Raw genomic sequence first — 24,242 nt, forward strand, 5'->3', positions numbered from 1 at the left:
CACTCTTTATCCGATTTCAGACGAATAGAATAAGGTCTATTCGAAAGGCGGCTAAGAAATATCCAATCAAATGTTGCGTAGTATCGTTATGTTCAGGACATTGCTCACAGAATCAAGATGGCATCCGAAACTAGTACGGGTATTGTGTCAAATGAACGATGTGATGTAAATAACACGATTCAGCAAGTATTTGAACCAATACAAACGGAAACAACTAGTTTAAAAGTGCCGAGAACAACGTGGAATAGTGTTATTAAAGAGACAAACGATTTTTCGGACAATCTCGCTTTACATTCTACCAAGACGCCCACGATTTTCTCTACAGCGTCATCGTTTAACGCAAACACGGAAGAACAAGAATTACAAAAAAATATAAATTTCATGAGCTCCTCTGGTGATGTGCAAGATCATAATACTTATAAACCTACTGTCAACGCTAAATTACATATATCACCCGTGGAGACACACAATATGTCCAGCCAGAAGAATGATCTGGATAGTATTGCCTGTATTTCTGAACAGCCAGACGGTAATATCTTTCGTTGTTATTTACTGTTAAATAAATATTTATATCTTTACTCGTAATATATTTAAAAATTAAGAATACATATGATATAAAATTTATGTTGATGTTTGTATATATAGATGAAGATATTGTTTACAATTAATTTAACAGACATAATATATTATTGTTTATGTAACATTGATTATAGCGTAAACAAAAGACTGAATATAAATAAATCTAATTTAATAAAATTCAATGCTAGATAAAGTGTTGAAACAATGAATGCGTGATATATGTATGCACGTATATATACATGTATATGTAGTATATGAGAATTTTATAAATTATCTAAAAGAATAATTACTGTATATACTTTAATTATTTAAATCAATATTATAGGGAATCCGGATTATTGCAACAATGAATTAAGAAAAACATTGATAGAACCAATTCAACATCCTGTCCATGTATGCATCTACAAGAAATTATGTAAAACTATAAAATTTACTTCACGAAACTTGGACAATCATAACTAATATGTTTGTTATTCAATAGGTCGATTCAATATGTAACAAAGATACAACTGTATCTAGTGGGATGCTCGCATTGCCAACAAAATTAGAAGGATGTATAAATTTCGAACACAGTAACACGCCTCAATTAGGGGAAAGTCCTCAGAGTAGCGGTGAAATGATTAGCAGTCCAAGAAGTCCAGATTATCCTCCAAGAGTTTCTGATAGTCCGAATACTCCTAATACAACGCTTCCCAGTAGTATGGCGTCGCCAATTACGATTTCAACTATCGTAATGGATACAGCAAAATATGACGCAGAGAATACAAATAATTTAGCCGCTAAAATGAATAAAAATCTGTCTTATTCGTTTTGCGGACAATTAGAAAATACCGACGAACACGTTCCCGTTAAACAAATAAAATCAAACGAAGAAGAAAAGATGGATAAACAAACGGATATTATTCACAGAGAAGTAAAATCAGAGGTTGAAATTAAAACAGAATTGACTGATACTCAAGAGCAATTGAGTATACTCAAATCTGAGTGGGCTAGTGATAATATACCTGTGACAATAGGTGGACGTACAGATACTGTATTGTCCCATGATAAACCGATAAACTGTGCTGGCTCTACTTCCTCGAATTCACATTCTAAATCGTACTCGTCGTCACGAGAGAAACGAAGCAAGGAACACAATGAACGACGCTATTGTTCGCGATGTTACAAGCGAAGTAAAATAAAACGAGCAAGTATCGGTGTACAATGTAAACGAGATCGTAGTATCGTTTCGTTAAGTAATAAACCAATGTCTCAACCATTCTCAAAATCTACAAACGAAAATCTCAGGTTAAATTTACAAACGAAAAATTATAAAATGCTACACAATGCACCGGTAAAAAATGAATTGTTAGAAGGCCTAAAGTATAAAAAGTACATTCATATAGAAACTTATCCTAACGGCGGTGCCACTGTTGTACATATGTATCAAGATGAAATTGATACATTATCACGTGAACAAATAGAAGAATTAGCTCAAGAGTATTTCAGAGTACGTAAACATAGATAAATAATTTAAGAATAAATTAAGTACATTATAATTATTTTTAAACGGTATCGCTGCTATCAATATAATAATCGTTCGAAAAAGCAAATATGGAAAATAGTTTCGATATTACAGGTGGTTTTTGGTGAAGACGAAAACGGTTATGCCCATCACGTTATGGGAATAGTACATAATTCTGCCGCATATCTTCCTGATCTTTTGGATTACATGGCTGATAATTATCCTACGTTAACCGTTAAAAACGGTGTGTTAGGAAGAAACAGTGATATAGAAACTACAACAATGATTCAATACAAGGAACAAGTTTGTAAAGCGTACAGTAATGGTACTGTTAGGTACGGACCTCTCCACCAAATAAGTCTCGTGGGTACTGTTCACGAAGAAGTTGGTGGATATTTTCCGGATCTTCTGCAGAAGTTAGAAGAAAATCCATTTTTAAAACTGGTAAATACAAACTGCGTTATTGTTTAAGATACCATTTTATATTATTCATACGCATATATAAATGCGTAACTTTCTTTATAGTTATTGTATAGAATATAGATATAACTTATTGTTATAGACTATGCCTTGGGGACCACTGTCTGTTGTAAAGATGGATACTCCTCAAGAATCAAACGACGGTCCAATTCTATGGATTAGACCGGGTGAACAATTAGTCCCAACAGCGGATATCAACAAAAGTCCATGCAAGAGACGTAGAACAGGCATTAACGAATTACGAAATCTACAGTATTTACCACGTCTTAGCGAAGCACGTGAATACATGTTCGAGGATCGTACAAAGGCACATGCCGATCATGTAGGACATGGATTGGATAGAATGACGACAGCTGCGGTTGGCATACTCAAGGCCGTTCATGGTGGGCAACCATCAGAGTATAACAGAATTACAAAAGACGTTGTGGCTTTCTATGCTGCTGATTTTCCTGAGCTAGTTGAGAAATTGCAGCTAGACCTTCACGAACCGCCAATATCACAATGTGTACAATGGGTCGAGGATGCTAAGTTGAATCAATTGCGTAGACAGGGTATACGCTATGCTAGAATAAATTTATACGACAATGACATTTACTTTTTACCACGTAACATAATTCATCAGTTTAGAACAGTTTCTGCTGTCTCGAGCATAGCCTGGCATGTCAGATTAAAACAGTATTACCCAGACTCGCAGCATAATTCAAGCGTTAGACATGGACGTGTCGGGAACGAATCGTCTCATCGTATAAAGGATAAGAAACTTTTAGAGACTGCTAATATAGGGGACGAACAGAAGGAAAATACAAATCGTCAACGCGTGGATTCGCTCGAAGAGAAGAAAGCGAAAGAAAGAGCAGCTGAGTATCAAGGAAATTTGAAGAAATCAGATCATCACGGAAAACGTAAGGAGGAACGTAAAAGTAGAGATCACTCGAGGCATTCATCGATTTCGAGCAAGAGAAAGAATTCGAGAGGGGGTAACGATAATTGTTCGAGTATTTTTAATAATAAATGTACTAAAAATAATACAGCAGAACAAAAAAGTAACGAGAAACGGAATGACAAGAGATCTGATAGAAAACACGAAGATCGTCGACGATCAAATGAAAAATCCAATCATCATTCTCACAGCAGTAGTAATAGCAGTCATTCCGGAGAGAAAAAGAAATATGATTGTAATAATCATCATCGTAGTCATCACGGTCGATCAAGCAGTAATAGCGCATCGGTGAAAGAAAGCATTTCAAATGTTCTCGAATCTAAGTCAATAAATAAATACGACATCTCGGGGTGTTCTTCGAAGGATAGTAAAAAATTGACTTCCTCGGAGCTTTGTTCAACGGAGCATAATATTACCGACTGTGGCAGCACCGTTATTCTTGAGCAGGACGTATTAGCTCAACGGCAAATGATCGCAAAAACGTATGCAACAGAAGTAGTCGACAAGGCTTTAGAGATTGCGATATATAAGTCAAAAACTGACGTTGAAGAAGTATGTCAGTCTCTGCGGATTGGCGTCGCGGAGGCTTCGAAAGAGGTGCTAGAAAAAATTCATAAAGAAAGTTTTGAAATTGCCGAACAAAAGTACAAAGAGGATACGACAAAAGTAGAACGATATTGTCAATTACTGGAGATGGAAACCACGATGGCTTTCACGTCAAAAATGGAATGCGCTACCGAAAATGCGGTGAAAGCGCTTATTGAAATGGCTGAGGACGAAGCCAAGGAAAGAGCGAAAAATGAAAAGATATGTAGATCGACTACTGATAATTCCTGCGAGGAAGGTTCGATACCGGTATCAAAAATTGCTAGTTCCTCTTCTTGTTCTTCGATCATATCTACATCGGCGTCAACAGAAACTGAAAGACCCAGTAGTAGTAACGGGAGGAATGGTAGTAGCGATGAGAATTCGTCGAAATTTTCATCGGATGTACATACGATACATTCAGAATCTAAAAGAAAGCACAGAAACGATAAGAGTTCTCGAAATCAACGGCATAAAGACAAAAGGGATCGAGATAGACGCGATAAAGATCACAAAAGGCATCATTATCGTAGCCCTCAGTCTAATAAATCCGAGAATAAAACAGGAGAAAGTAGTAGTAGTAATAGTAGTAGTAAAGGGAATACTTTAAAAATGATTTCGCTACCCAGAGATTATGTTTCTAATAAAAGTGATCGTGCAGATAATAAAGACAGTGAAAGGAAATCTGAGAAAAGAAGAGACGGACATCATAGTCATGGTAGCAGGGATCGACAGAAGAAGTCGTCCGGTAATCGGTCGGCTGATTCGGCATTGAGTCGTTCTCATTCGTCGAGTTCGAATCACAAAAGGAAGTCAAGTTCTTCTGACGAACGCAAAGAATCGAAAAAAGTGTGTGTTGAAAAGGATATTGTTCCAGGAACATCGGAGCAAAATGCTCTTGGTACTACGTTAACTTTAATGACAATGGCAACGGTGGCTCAATCGACGACGACGACGACGACTACGACTACAAGTACTGTCGTGTCAACGTGAAAAGGTGAACATTATTTTAAGCTGTAGTACAATCTACTTGTTAGATTAGACGTGGAAAGTCTGCACAGTTGAGCTTACATGCTGACGGTCTCGAATGTATGGATTCTAACTAATGTGAGTATAGTAAATTTACAGAAATATGAGACGCGTATCAATTAAGGATGTGCGGCCCGACTAGTCGGGTCGGATCGGAAAACATCGGGCGGGCTCGGTCGGGCGTCCGATACATGCGTGCGGTCGGGTAACTCGATTATTTCGGGTTCGGTCGGGTACAGTCGGGCAGATTCGGACGAGCTCCCAAATGATCTTATTTCAAAATTCCATATAAAACAGATTTTGCACATACTTACTGCAAGTATTAACAAATACATGAAAGTTGGATCGCGGGCCGTGGCCCGCGGGAGCTCGTCCGATTCAGCCCGACTGTACCCGACCGAACCCGAAATAGTCAGGCTACCCGACTGCACGCATGTATCGGACGCCCGATTTTTCCCGAGCCCGCCCGAGTCCGTAATATCGGATACCCGCACATCCCTAGTATCAATAAATTAAATTATGAAAAAGAATACAATGTGTCAGACATTACCAGAATAGAACTAATTGTCGTGTTTTATCCAAAGACCAGTTAGAATTGTTAGTAATTGACAAAATTTGCTATCGTTTTCATGCAATTGTACACGTAATTAGTCTTAACAAGAAAATTTAAACTACGAAGTTAGTATTTATCGTCTAAAAGCACTTTCTAATATTGAATCGCAAAGATTATTTTGCTATAAAAGAAAATGAAACCCAGGGCGTCTCATGTATTGCTAAGGATGAAAAAAGATGAATAAATATTTATAGAATAGGTGACCAATATGATATGTACAAACAAAATTTGTACAAATTTGTGATCAGAAATTAAACGGATCAGCGTATTATTGCTGTGCATTGTATATAAATGAATACGTTAATCTATTCAAAGAATCGTACGAATATTGTTTAAATTATATACATATGTACATATATAAGTGTGCCTGAGTATTTCTCTAATGTGTATGTTTGCGCGTGTATGAACGTGTGTATGCAGACATATATGCATTTGTGTATGAACGATTATATGCGTGTATATGTATATACTTATGTGTATACGCGCTATACACACATGTATATGAATGTTTGAAAGAACAAAGCGAAAGTGTAAATATAAATTATTTATAACTTGACACTCTGCGCGAATTAAAAGTTTTACTTTGCAATCATTTTTCTAATTATATTAGAAGAGAAAGAAGATTATCAATACTGAAGGAAAAAGACTTTCTGTACATGTAAATTAAGCTATTTAACAATTATTTCAACAGTGAAAAAGAAGGACGATAATCTTCTATTATATATGTATTGTAGAGCGAAAGAAAAAAAGCATTGTATTGTTATTTCAAAAAAAAAAAAAGAAAAAAAGTGTGCAGTACCATAATGGTATGCGCATTTTTTTTTTTCATGTGTACCATAAAAGAAGTCTAATCATAGTAATATATTGCTAGCAAAATTAATATGTAATAGCACTTTCTGTATCTCGATGAATTTTATTTATACGACATACGACAAAATCGATGAAGGATAAAAGCCGACAAGAACCTCGGTGTACATGTATTATGTCCTTGTTATGACGTGAATCTTTGATTTAGTTTGATTAGTAATTAACAGTTAACAATACAAAGATTTGCGACAAACGAAACGCAATGAACTTTTTTCGCTCGGTTTAAAATAAACGATAACAGATCACTTAATAATGAAATATTTGCCAGTGCAGTTAATAATGGCCAATCAAAATGGCATCGTGTAGATTTGTGCATATGAAACATTATTTAATAGCGAGAAATATTGTAAGAAAGGAATATTCGCATGAGAAAAATATATTCTGTTCTATGAAATATAACATTAAGCTTATTTAAACATTATTTTTATTCAGAATTACAAATTGTATTATGTACTAAATGCTGAAGAAAAAAAAAGTATTTGTATCATCTGAACAGTTCCAAACCTAGCTGAAATTTGTTAGATTAAAATAGTATACTACTTGAAATAAAAAATTTTATAATAATAATAATTTTACCAAAAGATTATGTGTATGATTGAACAATCGTTTTTAAACATTCTTATAACTGTTTTATTTTCATTTTGATTCTTAGACATTTTCTAAAAGACAATCTTTATTAAAGATCTTTCGACATTTTAAATTTCATTAAAGAAAAAAAATAACGAAGAATGTTATACATCTTTTATGAAACGAAATTTATGTAAAAAGCAAAAACCTGATAAATTCTTAGTTAGGATGATTACTATACTTTTTCGAATTATTTGAAAAATGTTTTGTTTAATAAGCTCAGAATTTCAAATACATCATATCTTATGATATAAATATACTTACTGTTAATATAATTAAATTACATTACTTTTAACATACTGTCTTATGTTAGATGTGCTCGATGTTCATATTAGTTTTATAAGGTGATAGTTTCATTTTCCATGATTTATGTATTTCTTTTCTTTTCCTTATGTTTATGTATATAGCGTGAGTTATTGCGAATATTTTTTTCATTTTAAATTATTTCGTAACATACACTTGCACCTATTGTAATACAAACGGTAATATTGTTCACGTTTTCACATTGATTACATACTACTAAAAATATATAACTACAACTTTTTAAAAACAAAAACAATAATAAGTAGTGAAGTTGTACGGAATGGGCTAGAAGTTAACGAAACGGTATTAATAACTGACAGCCCATCTTGTATTTGTATGATATGTTAAAATCGTACAGTACATAATATAAAAGTTACGTTTATAAATTTTAGAAATATTCTTTAAATGCCGGTATTACGCGATAATTTTAATTTTTTCTTTTTTCTTTTATATACGAAAAGCGGTACAGCATCGAACAAAATAGGCTTTCTTAGGGTAACTGACGTTACAGGGGAAACAAAAATTCTCAAAATCATAATTTCGACGATATTAATCTTAAAAGTCATTGAGAAAAATAGGAGAATATAATTTTGAATTATTGAATATAAAATTGAGTATATGAACAATACTCAAATTTTCCCGCGTGAACGTTTGTACCTAAGCGGGGTGGGGGGCACTAACCCTTAAATGTATCCACTGCATCGTCATTCCCCTCGGATCGCCGGAGGAGAGGTTGGTATCTTGTGGACCTCGAACCCGGAGAAACCTACGTTTACTACATGTTCGATGTTGTACAATTATTTTTTCATATGTGTATGTACCACGTATTATAGTACAATCACAATGGCAAAATAAACATAGTAAGAAATGTTGAAAGTAATACCAGCTTTAAACGTTTCGTAAACTCGTTGCAATTAAAAGACTTTGTTTGTAAGTAAGAAGCAAACTTATTATTTTTATTTATTTACTCGTATAACAATACATATATTCCTTGTATTATTTTTGTTTACTATTTTTCTTCACAGCTCATTATTTATACCATTTAAATTTTATTTTTAAAACGAATTATATATATATATAAGAATATGAATCTGTTGCGTTATTAACACATTGCGGACGAATTACGAAAATTTTATTTTTGATACAAAATTTTATCGACAGCGTCCTTTTGTAGTGAATTTTCTCTAGAACTAGTTAGTTCGGATCTCATTAACTAGATGGCGCTGTTCCAAATTTTTTAAAAATTTCCTTGCCCGCGTAATAGAACCGTATAAAAAATTGAACTGGTTTAATATCATGTTTCTAAGAATTAAAACTTTGAAGGAAAATTAATCACTGAATTATAGATATATATATGTATTTACAGTATAATATTGTTACATTCAAAATCAAATTCAAACAAAGTTTTATGTTTAATTTATCGAACCACTGACTGACAATGGTAGGGTATAATCGTTCATATCGAAACAATCTGTTGTTACCGTTAACACGTGTTAGACTGGCAGTGTTTCACGAAGTGTTTCACATTTTTATACTAGGATAGAGCAGAAGGCACTCGTTTTCAAGGCAAAAATTCAAGACCTCTTGATACCAAAGACATGTCCAGTCTTGTTAAATTTGTAGTCACTGCCTGATAGTTAATAATGAACTTTCTATAAAAATGCCTCCTATACGCGCACGTGCATATGTATGTATTGTAAATTACATGTCCATTTAAGGTAGGTTAAATAGATAACATAAAATTCTATATATTTAGGCCAATTTTAAAAACATAATATAAACTTATATCTTTGCAAATAGTTTCTAGAAAGCACGTTGTTATATTCTCCATATGTCACGTGACACGGCCATGCGTCTCTTGTGCAACATGGCGACCGGCAAAGGACTGGCAATAGTTTTTCGACCAAAGACTATTAATTTAATCAACAATAATAATTTAAATAAATTCTCGTGTGATATTATACAAAGATGTCGAACATGTCACCGATCTATTACAACAGGAGTATGGAGTGTCGACAAGTGGGACTCGAGGAAAATAGAAAAATGTAATGTATACTTCTGCTTACGAAAAGCACAGATTACATCATGCTTTTTTCAACAATTTCACTATTACTCTGTTTTTGTACACATAATAAGTATTTTTAATGTCCTATAAATATGTCTTATTTCGAATCGTAAAGCCCATTATTAGCGTAAAGCGTCTTATTAGTTGTTTCTTGAAACTTCATTAAATAAACTATAAAATGGGTTATAACCTGACACTTTAAGACACATGTTCATTCTTCGCCTCATCGGCAACTATTGTTTATACCGTGTTTTAAGATAGATTGGGTCTACTTAAACTTTGTTTCTATATAATAATACTTTCTATAGTATATAATACTATATTTTTCTTGATTCCTTATGAAAATGTGTTTTTAACTTGAAATATTATAAATATAATTGCAGGTATAATAGGAAATTTAACTCAACCTCAAAGAGGCATACACGTAACTAGCAAACTCTTAAAACGTAATTATTATGAAATATTGGGTGTATCCAAGAATGCTTCAGCAAAGGATATTAAAAAGGCTTACTATCAGTTGGCTAAAAAGTATCACCCTGATACAAATAAAGGAGATCCAGATGCTAGTAAAAAGTTTCAAGAAGTTTCTGAAGCTTACGAAGTACTAAGCGATGACACTAAAAGGAAAGAATATGATACATGGGGATCAACATCGGAACAAATGGGAATGGGACAAGGCGGAGGTGGGGGAGGTGGTGGTCGTGCCAAAGACTTTAGCCAAAGTTGGCATTTCAGATCATCGGTAAATCCGGAGGACTTATTTAGAAAAATATTTGGAGATGCTGCCTTTCAAAGCGGTACTTTCGGTGATTTTGAAGACTTTGCTGAATCAAAGCTTGGTTTTGGTGCAGCGCAAGAGGTGTGTATATATTTTATTAAATATACATTAATTGCTTGTATATCATTTAGCAATAACTTAATCCTTTCCTTTTTAAGGTTGTTATGAATTTAACATTTTCTCAAGCTGCCAGAGGAGTGAATAAGGATGTCCAGTTAAACGTATTAGACACTTGCCCAAAATGTTTAGGGTCGAGATGCGAGCCGGGAACGAAAGCAGTTAGATGCCAATATTGTAATGGAACTGGAATGGAAACGATTAGTACTGGTCCCTTTGTGATGCGTTCTACGTGCCGTTACTGTCATGGTACCAGAATGTTTATTAAATTCCCATGTACCGAATGCGAAGGAAAGGGACAATCGGTATACATATATTTTATATATCAATATATCGAATGGATATCTAAATATCTAAATAGCTTTACTATATACAAAATTTATCAATAATAGATACAACGCAAAAAAGTGACAGTCCCAGTTCCAGCTGGTGTTGAAGATGGTCAAACAATTCGAATGGCTGTGGGTAACAAAGAAGTATTTATAACATTCCGGGTGGAAAAGTCAAAATACTTTCGAAGAGATGGTCCAGATATACACACAGATGCTCAAATTTCAATATCACAAGCGATACTTGGTGGTACAATCAGAATAGAAGGTGTTTACGAGGATCACACAATACAAATTCGACCCGGTACTTCGTCCCATACTAAAATTCGACTTAGTGGTAAAGGAATAAAAAAAGTGGATGGCACAGGATACGGAGATCATTACGTGAACATTAAAATTGCTGTACCTGGAAAATTAAATGATAAACAGTTAGCATTGCTCCAAGCTTACGCTGAACTTGAAGAAGACACCCCTGGAAGTATACATGGCATAACGTTCAAAACAGATGGTAAGAATAAATATGATGAAACATGATAATGAAGATTCTGTTAATTATGGGAGAACTAAAATGTGTGAATTTTCACGTTGCCTTTTTTTATATGTAAGTTATGTTTTAATATTTTTTCAAAGTTCTGAATATTTTACGTAACATTTTTTAAATGATTTTCGTTCTCCATCGAATCACGTAAAATTTGTGTGTCGCTTGAGTTTTCTTACGTGTACCTGACCTTGCTAATTAAATAAATGATGTAAAAATTTATGTATGCGTTTCATTAGCGTTCATTATAACTAAAGTACACGTTTTTGAATTATGAAAAGAATTAACAAATTGTTTAGTAGGTTAAATAGAGTGTTTGTTTTTGCATACTGTTGTATTACATTCTTTTATCATTAGATTATATATACTTTTTTAGGCGCGGCAGGTCCGAAGGTAAAAACTCAAGCGAGACAATACCCACAAAATGAAGGAAATGTTGAAAATGACGGTCTACTTAAAAAAATCAAGAAAGCTATATTTGGATAAATTAAATGTAGGTGAGTGAATCTTTAGCGGGGATATAAAATTGTACAATAGTAATTATAATTTACTTCGAAAAGAAAGTAACGAATTTGATACGTTAAAATGAGAATAAAAATATATTAGGTAAAAAATTTCTATACTTTGCATTTATAGGTTCGAAGCAAAGTTATACCGGTCCTTTGCACTTGGTGGAATCTATACGAATAGCATTGGGAGACAAAAATGTTTCCAATAGCCAGTGTTCAACTTCTGAACCTCAAGGTCCAGAAGATCAACCCCTTAATAAGACCAGAATAAAGAACACTCGTAGGAGTGATGAAGACGATGACACACATCGAAGACGAGAAGTGTCTTAAAGTTTTAGTTTAATCGTTAGAGGTTTCTCATTAGAATTAGTCCTTTGTAACATCTATAAAAGAAGTAAAGTCAAAGTAAAAGCAAATAATTGGTGTACAACAAGATTTAATATATTGACATTACAAATGTTATTTACATTTAAATAAGATTGACTGCAGTTTCTTGTCATTATTGAAAACATAGATTGGGATCATTGCTTATCTCATATATACAGAAATTTTTTTTTTGATACAACCAAACAAGGTATGCAGCAAAGATTGATAGTTACAGTTCCACGTTAATGATATACATATATATATATTATTCGTGTAATAAATTACGCAAATCATTACGTTTCTAATCATTGTTTTATCATTACGTCCTTTAATCCATGCTATCCGAAATAATAATTAATTTTAGTAATTTGTACAAAATTTTACATAAACAACTTGTGTGATAAAAATATTGTGCTCTTTTGCACCTTATTTCTCGTTTAATACATAGTATATTTATACTTTCTCTTGCATTTAATGTTTTGTTTTTTATATCTTTTATAAAACAACACAATGATTCCAAATGTAATTTAGTTGCGTACCAGACTTATATGACAATTAAATTTATTTATACTAAATGTACATATTACTTCTTATAAAGATGGTAATAAATAATTAATTGTCTAACAATGTAACATTACATATATAATTTATAACAATCATTGGAATGCATTATAATTAATTAATATGTGTATATATTTCAATGTGATATTAATTCAATTTACTAATTTTTTTATTATTTGTGTTACATACAAGGGCTCTTGATCCTCTCCATGGGCATCCCTTACCACAGACTTCCATCCCTCTCCGTAGAAGTATCACTGAATCGCTATCCATCTTAGGTATGCTTACTTCATACTATATTAAAGTATGCAATAAGTTTATGCCATACTTTTCGTATAACAACCACGAATAAAGATACGAACAATAACAAACTGTAATTAAAATATTTTGTTAAAAGTCATTAAGCTTCTATTAGTAAACCGTATTTGAGACCGATATTGGTCAAGTTCTGTGTAGCTGATACACGCAATACGGCAACTGCAAAAGCTGCAATAGTGACTGCACCTTCGAGATAAAGACCATACAATACTCGTACATGGCCAACGATAGTTGATAGACCACCGGCAGCAGTAAAATCTAAAGGGAACAGAACGCTTGCTGCAATCGGTCTGGATCTGGCTAGTCCAAAGCACACAATTCCCATCAGATAGTAACTGGCTATAATTAAAAATAATAAAACTAGTTTTCATTTGTACTATGTCTCTAGAATTAAATTTTAACATTTAAACCGTTTATAGGGGATGAGCACCGATAACAGCCAAGCTGTTCTGGTGGCCTATTTTAGGGGCCTTACCCGCTACATATTTTACCGACATTGAACGTACCAGACACGACATTGTTAACGAAGCAGTTGGGTGTAACGGAAGCCTTCCGGTTTGTTTTGGATCTTGAGGAAACCTGAAAGAACTCCAAAGGAGTGTCAAGGAAAGCCTAACATAGAACCTCCACTCTTCGTAGATAAAGAATATAGAAGTATAAGGTGAGTGATGAAGAATTACTTGGAAACATTCTTTAACTAAGTATTATCATAGAAAGAACAATTAGCCATTTGTTCAACGTAGAACAGATTTATTTTTATATCTTATAAAGAAAAATATTCTATTATATTATATTTAAAAAATCACACGTCGGTGACTTAACACGTTCGCTGCAGACTTAAAGACATTCAAATAAGTAAAAATAATATTAATAATATAAACGTAAAAATTTAAATATTTTTTTATCAATCATCTATAAATAGTGATATGTTTATATATATATATATATATCCATATAAAAATAACATTATTTCTTATTATAATTTCCAAAATCACAGCCTATGCAGACCTGTAACGTCCGCAGTGAACGAGTTAAAAGAGGAAGTAGTGCAAGAACTCCTTTCATAAGTGTCATTTGACTAGAAGGGCATCGTTGGTTTGTTATCAGAAGTAGATGGATTGCTTAGAATATCTATTTCCATTTTCGAAATAAGTTCAAACACCTTAGCTTTTGCTACAGCTCTCTCTCGCGGAGGAAACGATTTCACTGTCGTGGCCATACTGGCAAAGAACTGTTCAATGTCGTCGCAGTTCCTTTTATTATCTAATACGTATTTCATTAATGTTTCTTCGCTCGAGAGATTCTTAAATGAATTATTTCGTTGGCATTTAGTTGAACGCACCACGGCCGTTGCTGTACTCAGATTGAATGGGTTGTTGTCTGTTGACACTCTATCGGATGTATAATCTAGAGATGGGATAGAACTTTCACTATCCAAATTAACTTCATAATCATCGTGCTCGTCGGTTTGAGGTGTCAGTATGCAAAGAGTAGATCTTTCCTTCATAAACGGTATTAGAAACGACATCTCGTCTTGATACCTCCATTTCTTGCAAGTTACGTTCGCTTGGCTATTCTTTTTCTGTTTCTTTATGGCACGCCTGAAGGAGTCTCGCAATAAGGCCCAAGTTTTTCTGCAGTCTTGTTCTGAAACAAAAAGTAATAAGTATTAGTACTCTTATTTTTAACTAACGTAGGTTCTATAGCGTGGATATTCGGCTATAACGTAGGTTTCTTTTGGGAGAACCAAGAACTAGGGACAATCTAGGGAGCACCAAAAAGAATCAGAGACAATCTAGGGAGCACCAAAAAGAATCAGAGACAATCTAGGGAAAACCAGGAAGAGCCTAGTTTAATTATTCATTAGCGCAGGGCCGGCTCTGAGATTTTGGGGGTCCGAGGCGAGTTCCAAAAAAGGGCCCCTTCAGATATATTACAATATCAACCATAGTGTCCGTTCGTCTAGTGAAAAAGCACTGACTTTGGAGTCCAAGTTTAACCGCAGCAAATATAAATCTAATTATTTAATAAAAGCGTTAAAATAATTAATTAACATAATCATCTGATAAGAACTTTAGAATATTCAATAATTTAAAATTTTATTAATTTAGAATTTCAATAATTTATTTGAAATTACAAAATACACTAGACGAACGGACTCTATGATTGATATTGTACATAAAAAAAAGTACTTCAAATAAAATTTATAAAATAAACATTAAAGCTTGTATAACTAATTTAGATTTGCATTTATATCGATTAATATTCAAGTAAACATTACACTTCTTGCATTCCTAGATGCAAATCGTCTTACGGGGGCCCTGGGCCCCCCAAGGTCCAGGGCTGGCCCTGCATTAGCGAGGACTATCCAGTCTTAAAATCCCGAACCGTGTAATGACAACGTTTATTTCACGTATATAAGTTTATCACATTCAGCGGGATTTATTTCTTAGATGAAAACAACATTATCTTGCCATGCAGTATAAGAAATATATCAAAACAAGGAAACGAAAATAAGTTTGCAATGTTTTTCAATACATTAACAAAAATATAATTACATACATAATTAAATCTATTAAAAACAAAAAAAAAGTACTTACCTTGCACTCTGAGATGCTTTGAAATTTCCTTCCACGCTATATCCTTCTTTTGATTGTCACTGTACCACTTATTACTTGGATCATAGAGAAACTTATATTCTCTAACTAAATCAATTAATTTTAAATTATCCATTGTTTCTATAAAAACTTTTGCCGCACGATTATTTCAAGAACCCGTGTCTGTACGATCTAAAATCAGTATTCACACTGACCGTGCAAACGGGGACAAACAAGCACAGACACGTACCAGCACAGACAAAATATTTTACGTAAGAATATTGTCGTATTGGTACGGGGCGTGTCTGTTGTCGTCGTCGTCGTCTGTGCAGCTACGTTACGTTAAATATGGAGCTCTCTTATTAGATAACGTTGCGAGGAATAAATGTCATGTCTGCTACGCTACGCGTCTGACACGTTCAATGTCTGTAAATGTAAACCAGAAATGGCCAAGTTCCTTTCGGGCTTCCCTCTCACCCGTCTCCCCTCATGGATTGTATTCTGCGTACGTCAAGCTTGTTGGCAATTGTCGATAAGTACTATTTCTTAAAAAACAGCCACGTAAGAAGAATAACTATACTTTACATATATATATATATACATATTATAATCCGATTAAATAAGTTGCTTATTCGCGATGTTTAATGAATTATACTTCTGTCGTGCATGCAACGCTACGCGTCTGACACGGTCGGTAAGGATAGCCGTTAAGGCGGTTACACACGTTCCGACGGTCGGATCCGGCCGCCTGTCGGAATTCTGTGGTAGCTCTACGGGTTTTTTAAAGAGCTCTCATTACTTTTTCAAAGATGTACGGAGGAATTATTCCGAACTTTGATATTTGATGTCATAATCGCGTTGTATAGCTTGCTACATACTTCCGTTACAGAAGGCAATATAAAGGAATGGTTGATGATCGTCTACGGAGCGTTAACGTCACGCTTTCGTTGCGTCACAGTCGTCATGGTAGCCAGCGAGTGAATTCTACCCGTTATATGATGTAGGATTCGCTTTGCAGGGCCGGCCCTGAGATTTCGGGGGTCCGAGGCGAGTTCCGAAAAAGGGCCCCTTCATATATATGGCATAAAAAAAAGTAGCTCGAATAAAATTTATAAAATTAACATTAAAGCTTCTATAACTAATTTAGATTTGCATTTACATTGATTAATTACTCTTCTTTCGTTCTTAGACGCAAAATCGTCTTATGGGGTCCCTGGACCTTGGGGGGCTCTAGGCGGCCGCCTAGTCTGCCTAGGCTCAGGGCCGGCCCTGTCACTTTCATATCTATGCAATAGGAAAGAGAAGTATCTAAACTTCCGATACAAGCGAAATTATGCCGAAACCGAGGCACAAGTGAATCAAGCGAATAATGGATGATCGTTTTGGGGAAACTTCCGAAAGGCCCCCCTTCCAGAACAACCAAACTTCGGATTTATAGTAATTGAGGGACGAGAAATCGAATGAGACCATTTTCAGAACTGGCAAATAAACCGTTCTCGAGGTATACAGGGTATTCTAAAAATGTGGGACCCCCCTATTATCTCGATAAGAACGCATTTCCACGGAAAATGACCAAAACAAAAGTTGTAGGGATCGTAAAGTATTATCTTTACAGGCGTGCCAATTATCGTTTTCGGGTAAGGAAAACCCAACACCTGACCCGTTGTCGGCGTAAGGAATGTTGAATTAGGGACGAAAAAGCTACCCTGAGTGGGTTAGTGACTACAGCTACCAGGCGCCTTACGCCTAACCTAAACCTAACCTAACCCTAACCTTAACCCTAACCCTAACCTGCAAGGTTAAGTTCCAGGTCACTACAAGATAATACTTTACGACCCCTACAACTTTTGTTTTAGTCATTTTCCGTGGAAATGCGTTCTTATCGAGATAATAGGGGGGTCCCACACTTTTAGAATACCCTGTATATCTCGAGAACTGTTTATTTGCCAGTTCTGAAAATGGTCTCATTCGATTTCTCGTCCCTCAATTACTATAAATCCGAAGTTTGGTTGTCCTAGGGTGGGGAGGGCCTTTCGGAAGTATACCCATCGTTTTCCCCTAGGCAGTGATAGAAAGTCAACCTTACAAGCAACTGTACCTGAGTCGAGTTGCTCTGTTTGATGCAGATTTTTGCGGTACAAAGATAGCCTAACATTTGCAATTGTTATCTGAATGATATGTTAAATTTTTCTATGGAAATAAGCAGGTCTGCTAAATACGAATGGAGAATGGTTTCTAATTTCTCAACTTATACCAACAGCGTATTTCAAGAAAGCTTTTCAGTGACTTGAGATGAATTAATTTCACAGAAAAGAAAATCTATTCTAATCTAATAATATTGAAATATCTGGTATGAATTTATAATTACCTCCAAAAACGAAAGGTACTATTTTAACCCATTTGGGTATCGGTGCTAAATATTTCGGATCCTTTTGATCATATTCATCAAATTTCCTTGATATGGCGTATCTCTGTAATCGAATAGCTAACAGAAGGCCGACGTTCATGATCAAAAGGAAATGTGCAGGTATACCAATTGCTGCAAAAATAACGGTTACCGTACGACCGATTGTTGTACGTGGAACGGGAGCACCGAAACCTATGAAGTAAATGAAATTATAATATATGTATGTAAAACTAATAAATAGTTTAACCCTTCCGCTGCCACGGAAATTTTTGAACTTGCATCAGTGGGCCAGAAATTTCATATTAAAAATTTTATAATGGCAAATAACGGTACAATCTTGCCAATAGCACATTTTTCTTGGTGGTCACTGGTGACCACCATGGCCCAAATGAAAAGACAAGCCCCGGTTCCATGGGACCACCGTGGCAGCGAAAGGGTTAACGAATAATAAGAAAATACGGAGATCTGAATTACCAAGAGTAGTGAGAAGTGAAAGAGAAAATAGGATACAACCAGGAAGCGTCCAAAGTTCTCCACTATTGCCACTTTCACCATATCCAGAACTAACTGCCCTCAGCAAAAGCTCTTCGTGTTTCGCCACATATTTTTCTACTTTGACACTCCAAAGTGGTTCTAGATCTTCCTCTTTTTCTGTACGCAATTGTCTTAACTCCGTTGCTAAGCTAACTGATAAATCATTTTGCAAATCTTTCAGTATTGTTACTTGTTCACGTTCCCTTGGCCCTTCGATGGCGCAGAAAACAATGGCACCTACGATTGCCCAGGTGATGAGAAACCAGAACAATCCTGCAATATGTATATTATATTTAAAAAATATTTCATGAATTAATGATTAATTTAGTAAGATTAGAAAGATTAATTTAGAAAGATTAAATAATTTCTAAATAATTTTCTTTCTAAGTAATTTAGAAAGATTAAATAATTTCTATACAATTTTCTTTCTAAATAATTTAGAAAGATTAAATAATTTCTAAACAATTTTTTTTCTAAATAATTTAGGAAGATTAAATAATTTCTAAATAATTTTCTTTCTAGGTAATTTAGAAAGATTAAATAATTTCTATACAATTTTCTTTCTAAATTATTTAGAAAGATTAAATAATTTCTAAATAATTTAGAAAGATTAAATAATTTCTAAACAATTTTCTTTCTAAATAATTTAGAAAGATTAATTTAATCTTTTCGCTGGTGATAGAAATAAGATGTTATTTTACCGAACAAAGAAAGGGATAATCTTCCTAAGAATCTAATATATTTCCATATTTTAGAAAATCCTTTTACATCTGCTGAATTCGTTTCGTTTTCATGAACAATGTCTTTAACGGATGGCAAAACTCTTAGTCGCAATGGTTGGCCAATTATCGTTTGAATGGCAACCGATTTGACGGATTTTTCTAAATGCACCGGCGTTTTGTATCGTGGAAAAGTCTCTTCTGATATTGTCGTAGATGTATCTGACAACAATAAATCAAACTATTATAATCTTATCACAGACTGTACCAAATATAATAGCTGTATACATTCTTCAAATGCTCGTTTAAATTTCATAAATTTATCGTGGGAGAGTCTCTTCTGATATTGTCGTAGATGTATCTGACAACAATAAATCAAACTATTATAATCCTATCACAGACTGTACCAAATATAATAGTGATAACATCTCTTCAAGTGTATACATTCTTGAAATGCTTGTTTAAATTTGATAAATTTAGGATTATCAGATGGATAGAAGTGAAATTAATTAAAAACCACGGAGCTTATAAATACAGGTGTGGATAAAAAAGTGATTCATGAGTGATAAACGATTGATTTCAATCAATACATGCTTATTAATACAAAGAGAATCCATTATCTTGAAAACTAAAATTCCTAACAACAAACTTTATCAAATTTTTTGAAACCTGCCTGAAAGATACCTGTAGATCGACTTTGTCAACTTGAAAGCATAGAAAAATTCATAGATAGATTTATAGAAAAAATAGCTCATACCGATTCCACAAAACCACAATAAGATTATCGGATGGATATAAGTGAAATTAATTAAAAATCACGGAGCTTATAAATACAGATGTGGATAAAAAAGTGATTCATGAGTGATAAACGATTGATTTCAATCAGTACATGCTTATTAATACAAAGAGAATCCATTGAGAACTAAAATTCGTAAAAACAAATTTTATCAAATTTTTTGAAACCTGCCTAAAAGATGTATCTGTATAAAATAATTCATAGGCTCATACCGATTCCGCAAACCACATCCTCATCGTCTTCCTTGTTTGGTTGTTGCTTCGTCATCGTTATACGGAATTCCGTAACTCGATGCTGGTCGTCGTTCTTCGATTTCGGATATACCAAGTTCCTACGAGCAGAGCATTGTATTCGACTAATCCCAACGGTTTTCCGCGTTTTCGGGCCAACATTTTCTCTGTTAACACATGCAATCGCGGACGATGGTAACGTACGGCAACTTTCCCAACGTTTACCACATTACTAACAGGCGTCGATGCACCCTCGAGAGTCGGTGGCGCTGGAAAAAGGGTATATCCATCGACGGAGGTCAAGGGTGTTTTGTCTATAAGCCGCTACGAGACGATGTTCGGTGATTTTCCATTTAAATCTATTCACTTTCATTCGAAGTTCAAGGATAATGAAAGCAGCTATAATCATCTCCTTCGTGTAGAGGTACAGGTAGAATCAATGGAAATGTTAGAGAAGGTGATAATCTTATAAAATATTCATTTTATTTCTTCCTCTATAGTATCTCGGATTAAGGGTTAAAGTAATTAGAGATCGTGTTGGATTATAAATAATGCAATATGCTAATTTACCTTCTACCTCATGTTTAACGCATCTCCATTAAAACAAGTTCAAAAACTTTGAATACAGGTCGAGTAAAGGCTACTTTATTGCTCGAATCATAACTCGGCAAGGTGAAACTAACAAAATTATTCCTGTGATTGTTGAACACCTTCACAGTTGAGAGCGTGAATTATTAATAATTAACATTTATACGCACGGTCTCGCACACGCGCGAAGAAAAAATATTTTCAATTGAGAAATAGTCTAGTATCTATTAATAACGAAAGATTAATTATATACATACGATATAGATCTTTGAACGAACATTTTTTTTCTTATATATATAATTTATGCAGCTATAATTATTCAACGAATAACGATTACTTTGTTCGATTTCGCAGGTGACGATTAACATGATTCATAGAAATGAAAAGAAGAAACAGAATACGCGATAGGACCGGCCAGGTGTATACTGCAACTGTTCGTATAATTTAGGAACTACTGACCCCAGTAGAAATGGAGATTGACTGGTTGCATGTTACAACGAAAGGTGTTGCAGAGTAATCTATTTCCCATCGGGTGTAGTAAAATTAGAACGCAACCTTCCGATCAATCGCGTACATTTTAAATGTATTCCATTGTGAATCGAGACTCTTACTTTCTTCGATCAAACATACTGTTATTGATCCCACATAGATGTTAGGTATAAATATTGATGAAAATGAGATGAAACGTGCATCAACTCTCGAAAGGCCAGATGCTGCAGAGATGCAAAACTCAAAGTATATTTTTAATAAAAAAAGCTGAAAAAAGCTCTTTCAAAGAAATAAAAAACATCAATTTGATTGATTATAATATATGTATATATTTTCCTTTCATTTATTTCATTAATCTAACACTTTCTTTTTTCTCTTCTTTTTTATAGAGTTCAACTTATAACTTGTATAAAATTAGATGAAAGTTTAACACGCCTGCGCCACATCGATCCGCACCTGGAGGGTTTCTCTCTTCCGGCTGTAACGACACCGCAGAAATCTAAGTTCAATGAATCGAGCTTGTTTGTAATATGGAAAAGCGTTTTCTCGACTACGATCATCGGTGCGGATTGAAGAAAGGTACCTTGTATAGACGAGAGAAGGATGCGTTGTTCTGGTCGAAAGTTGCTGATCTGGTCGAGCCTAACCTTCCTTCTGATTTTCGTTGGCCGTCTATTGGTCAATCGCATATTTTACTTACCTATTTTGATGATCGGTAACGGCGAAATTTTAATATCGAACAGTCATCCGAATTCTGAACGCGATACACGGTATGGAAGACCGACGTTCGTAGCAGGGACATATATGGCGAGTCAACGACCTAGGAACGATAGTTATTGTAGATGGTACCACGGTCTACCACGTGTTCTTTCGTATCCGGGATCCTCAGTCATCTGGAGGCCGGAAATCGGTGAGAAGAGCCCCTACAGAATCCTACCATTTGTATTACGCGGCACCGAGGAGAGAAAGAAATTGCCCGAGGTGACCCTTTGTACTCACGCCACCGCTGATCAGGTTTATGGAATCGTCGAGTTGGCCAGGAGATGGGAGGGACCATTAAGTTTGGCAATTTTCACACCTGGTCTCGACGCTGGTATCGCCATTACTCTCCTAGATCGGGCCTGTCGATGCGAACCCGAAATGTACAAGGTCTCCTCATGCACCCGCCCTTAAAACGAGTCGCTAGAACCATGATTAGATTTATAAAATGTTACACTCATTTTAATGATTATTTATATTATTATTATTAATTATTTATATTACTTATTGTCCATGGCTCTCAGTTCACAATGAACGTGTTTATAAATTGTAATTCATAAAAGATCTTCAGTTTACAAGTATATTTATTTTGTCTAATATTCGTTAATACCGTAGGTCTCCATTCATTTGGTATTTCCGCCGGACAGTCCACCTCTTTTGGGAGAAACTACTCGAAATCACGGTGATTGTACCGCGTCTGATCTCCAAAAAGGCGAAAGAGAAACGGAAAGAAACCAAAAACGCATGACCTATCCCATTAATGTGGCCAGAAATGTGGCTAGAATGCAAGCAAATACTACTCGTGTTCTAGTATCAGATATTGAATTGCTTCCCAGTGAGAAATTAGCTTCTGGTTTCATGAAACTCGTCCGTAGAAGAGTACCAAAAACTGGCATCGTTTTTGTAGTACCTGTTTTTGAGATAGAATCTAATCAGAAGCCACCTTCAACAAAAAAGGAATTGCTTTTAGCAATAGAAGCTGGTAGAGCTGTATATTTTCATAGGTTTGTGAATTCGCATGAATTTATGTAAAGAATAATATTGAAACCAAATAGACAATGTTATTATTGATAACTAATATCATCATCGTTAGATAAAATACAATTGCTCATCCTTTTATAGGTTTCTTTGTTCACATTGCCAAAAGTTTCCTGGTCTTACCAAGTGGTTACTCAGACCTGACCCAGGCAAAGTTAGACCACTTATCGTTACAAAAAGAGAATATCCGCATAATAGATGGGAACCTGTTTTTATTGGAACACGTAATGATCCACTTTACATGGAAGAAATGTCTTGGGAAGGCAGACAAGATAAAATGACTCAGGTGTAATATAAATTTCTATAAGTCCAGTTTCAAATTCATTTGTATAATACGAATTTAAATGTATAATCTGTTTCAAATAAAGACGGTGAAACTTTACAATATATTATAATTTATATTAAAATTTATTTCTGTCTTTTTTAGATGTTTGAGATGTGTCTTCTAAACTATCGATTAGTTATACTTGATGGTGCCTTTTTAGTCCATACACCAGGTATTAAACGAAAAACAAAAAGAATTAATATGGCAAAACGAGAATTTTTGAGAGTTCAAGAAAGAAAAAATGCTGCAATATATCAACGAGTAATTAAAAACTTGTTAAAACAATATCCTATTAATCATAAGTGTTCATAATAATATTTATTACCAATAAAAGGCAGTGCCTAAACAACTGTCTTTAATATATACTAAAAGAAATATAATAATTGAACTATAATATTATGATTGGCATTTTGTATGTATTTATGTATGTGTGTATGTGCATCATGTTTAATATTTCACTTTAATTTAGTATAAAGACCTTAAATATACCTCAATATAATTATTAGATTAATTATATTTATATCATAAAAAGGTCACAATTATATACATTATATATATATCTCAATAGTTATATTAATTTTAAAATTATTTGAATTTGAATCTACAAGCATATGTTTCAATTATAGTTATTCGATACTGTTTATGATGATTT

The 24,242-nt window shown here is 34.3% G+C and overlaps 4 protein-coding genes across 19 annotated transcripts; 3 read left to right on the top strand and 1 right to left on the bottom strand.

Annotated features, from left to right (window-relative positions):
* The first annotated feature begins 87 nt into the window (after positions 1–87).
* On the top strand, positions 88–8,611 carry LOC117602436 (uncharacterized). The gene is made up of 5 exons (XM_034320443.2): positions 88–529; positions 905–972; positions 1,061–2,068; positions 2,198–2,527; positions 2,646–8,611. Exons 1-5 carry the CDS (start codon positions 118–120, stop codon positions 5,079–5,081), a joined length of 4,254 nt encoding a protein of 1,417 aa, XP_034176334.2. The 5' UTR covers positions 88–117; the 3' UTR covers positions 5,082–8,611.
* On the top strand, positions 8,319–12,534 carry LOC117602438 (dnaJ homolog l(2)tid, mitochondrial). 3 transcript variants are annotated; one of them, XM_034320453.2, is made up of 8 exons: positions 8,319–8,457; positions 9,066–9,245; positions 9,328–9,572; positions 9,976–10,451; positions 10,529–10,792; positions 10,880–11,324; positions 11,731–11,851; positions 11,991–12,126. In XM_034320453.2, exons 3-7 carry the CDS (start codon positions 9,359–9,361, stop codon positions 11,838–11,840), a joined length of 1,509 nt encoding a protein of 502 aa, XP_034176344.2. In that variant the 5' UTR covers positions 8,319–8,457; positions 9,066–9,245; positions 9,328–9,358; the 3' UTR covers positions 11,841–11,851; positions 11,991–12,126. The 3 variants fall into 3 exon arrangements, with proteins under 3 accessions (XP_034176344.2, XP_034176345.2, XP_034176343.2); XM_034320454.2 differs by having other exon boundaries at positions 11,731–11,847; positions 11,991–12,122; XM_034320452.2 differs by lacking the exon at positions 11,731–11,851 and having other exon boundaries at positions 11,991–12,534.
* LOC117602439 (uncharacterized) lies at positions 12,384–21,339 on the bottom strand. Of its 12 annotated transcripts, none has more exons than XM_034320466.2 (7): positions 20,617–21,339; positions 20,374–20,492; positions 19,348–19,587; positions 18,587–18,919; positions 18,074–18,304; positions 13,295–13,447; positions 12,384–13,161 (listed from the first exon to the last, which is right to left on the bottom strand). In XM_034320466.2, exons 1-7 carry the CDS (start codon positions 20,679–20,681, stop codon positions 13,085–13,087), a joined length of 1,218 nt encoding a protein of 405 aa, XP_034176357.2. In that variant the 5' UTR covers positions 20,682–21,339; the 3' UTR covers positions 12,384–13,084. The 12 variants fall into 12 exon arrangements, with proteins under 12 accessions (XP_034176357.2, XP_034176356.2, XP_034176354.2 ...); XM_034320463.2 differs by lacking the exons at positions 12,384–13,161; positions 13,295–13,447 and adding an exon at positions 13,768–14,755 and having other exon boundaries at positions 20,629–20,660; positions 20,962–21,339; XM_034320460.2 differs by lacking the exons at positions 12,384–13,161; positions 13,295–13,447 and adding an exon at positions 13,768–14,755 and having other exon boundaries at positions 20,617–20,660; positions 20,962–21,339.
* On the top strand, positions 15,313–23,942 carry LOC117602440 (beta-1,4-glucuronyltransferase 1). 3 transcript variants are annotated; one of them, XM_034320470.2, is made up of 6 exons: positions 21,578–21,714; positions 21,858–22,047; positions 22,212–22,617; positions 22,843–23,231; positions 23,350–23,551; positions 23,693–23,942. In XM_034320470.2, exons 3-6 carry the CDS (start codon positions 22,273–22,275, stop codon positions 23,900–23,902), a joined length of 1,146 nt encoding a protein of 381 aa, XP_034176361.2. In that variant the 5' UTR covers positions 21,578–21,714; positions 21,858–22,047; positions 22,212–22,272; the 3' UTR covers positions 23,903–23,942. The 3 variants fall into 3 exon arrangements, with proteins under 3 accessions (XP_034176360.2, XP_034176361.2, XP_034176359.2); XM_034320469.2 differs by lacking the exon at positions 21,578–21,714 and adding an exon at positions 15,313–16,266 and having other exon boundaries at positions 21,858–22,617; XM_034320468.2 differs by having other exon boundaries at positions 21,858–22,617.
* Positions 23,943–24,242: the final 300 nt, after the last annotated feature.

Source organism: Osmia lignaria, chromosome 13, assembly GCF_051020975.1.
Source record: "Osmia lignaria lignaria isolate PbOS001 chromosome 13, iyOsmLign1, whole genome shotgun sequence".
Taxonomy (NCBI): domain Eukaryota; kingdom Metazoa; phylum Arthropoda; class Insecta; order Hymenoptera; family Megachilidae; genus Osmia; species Osmia lignaria.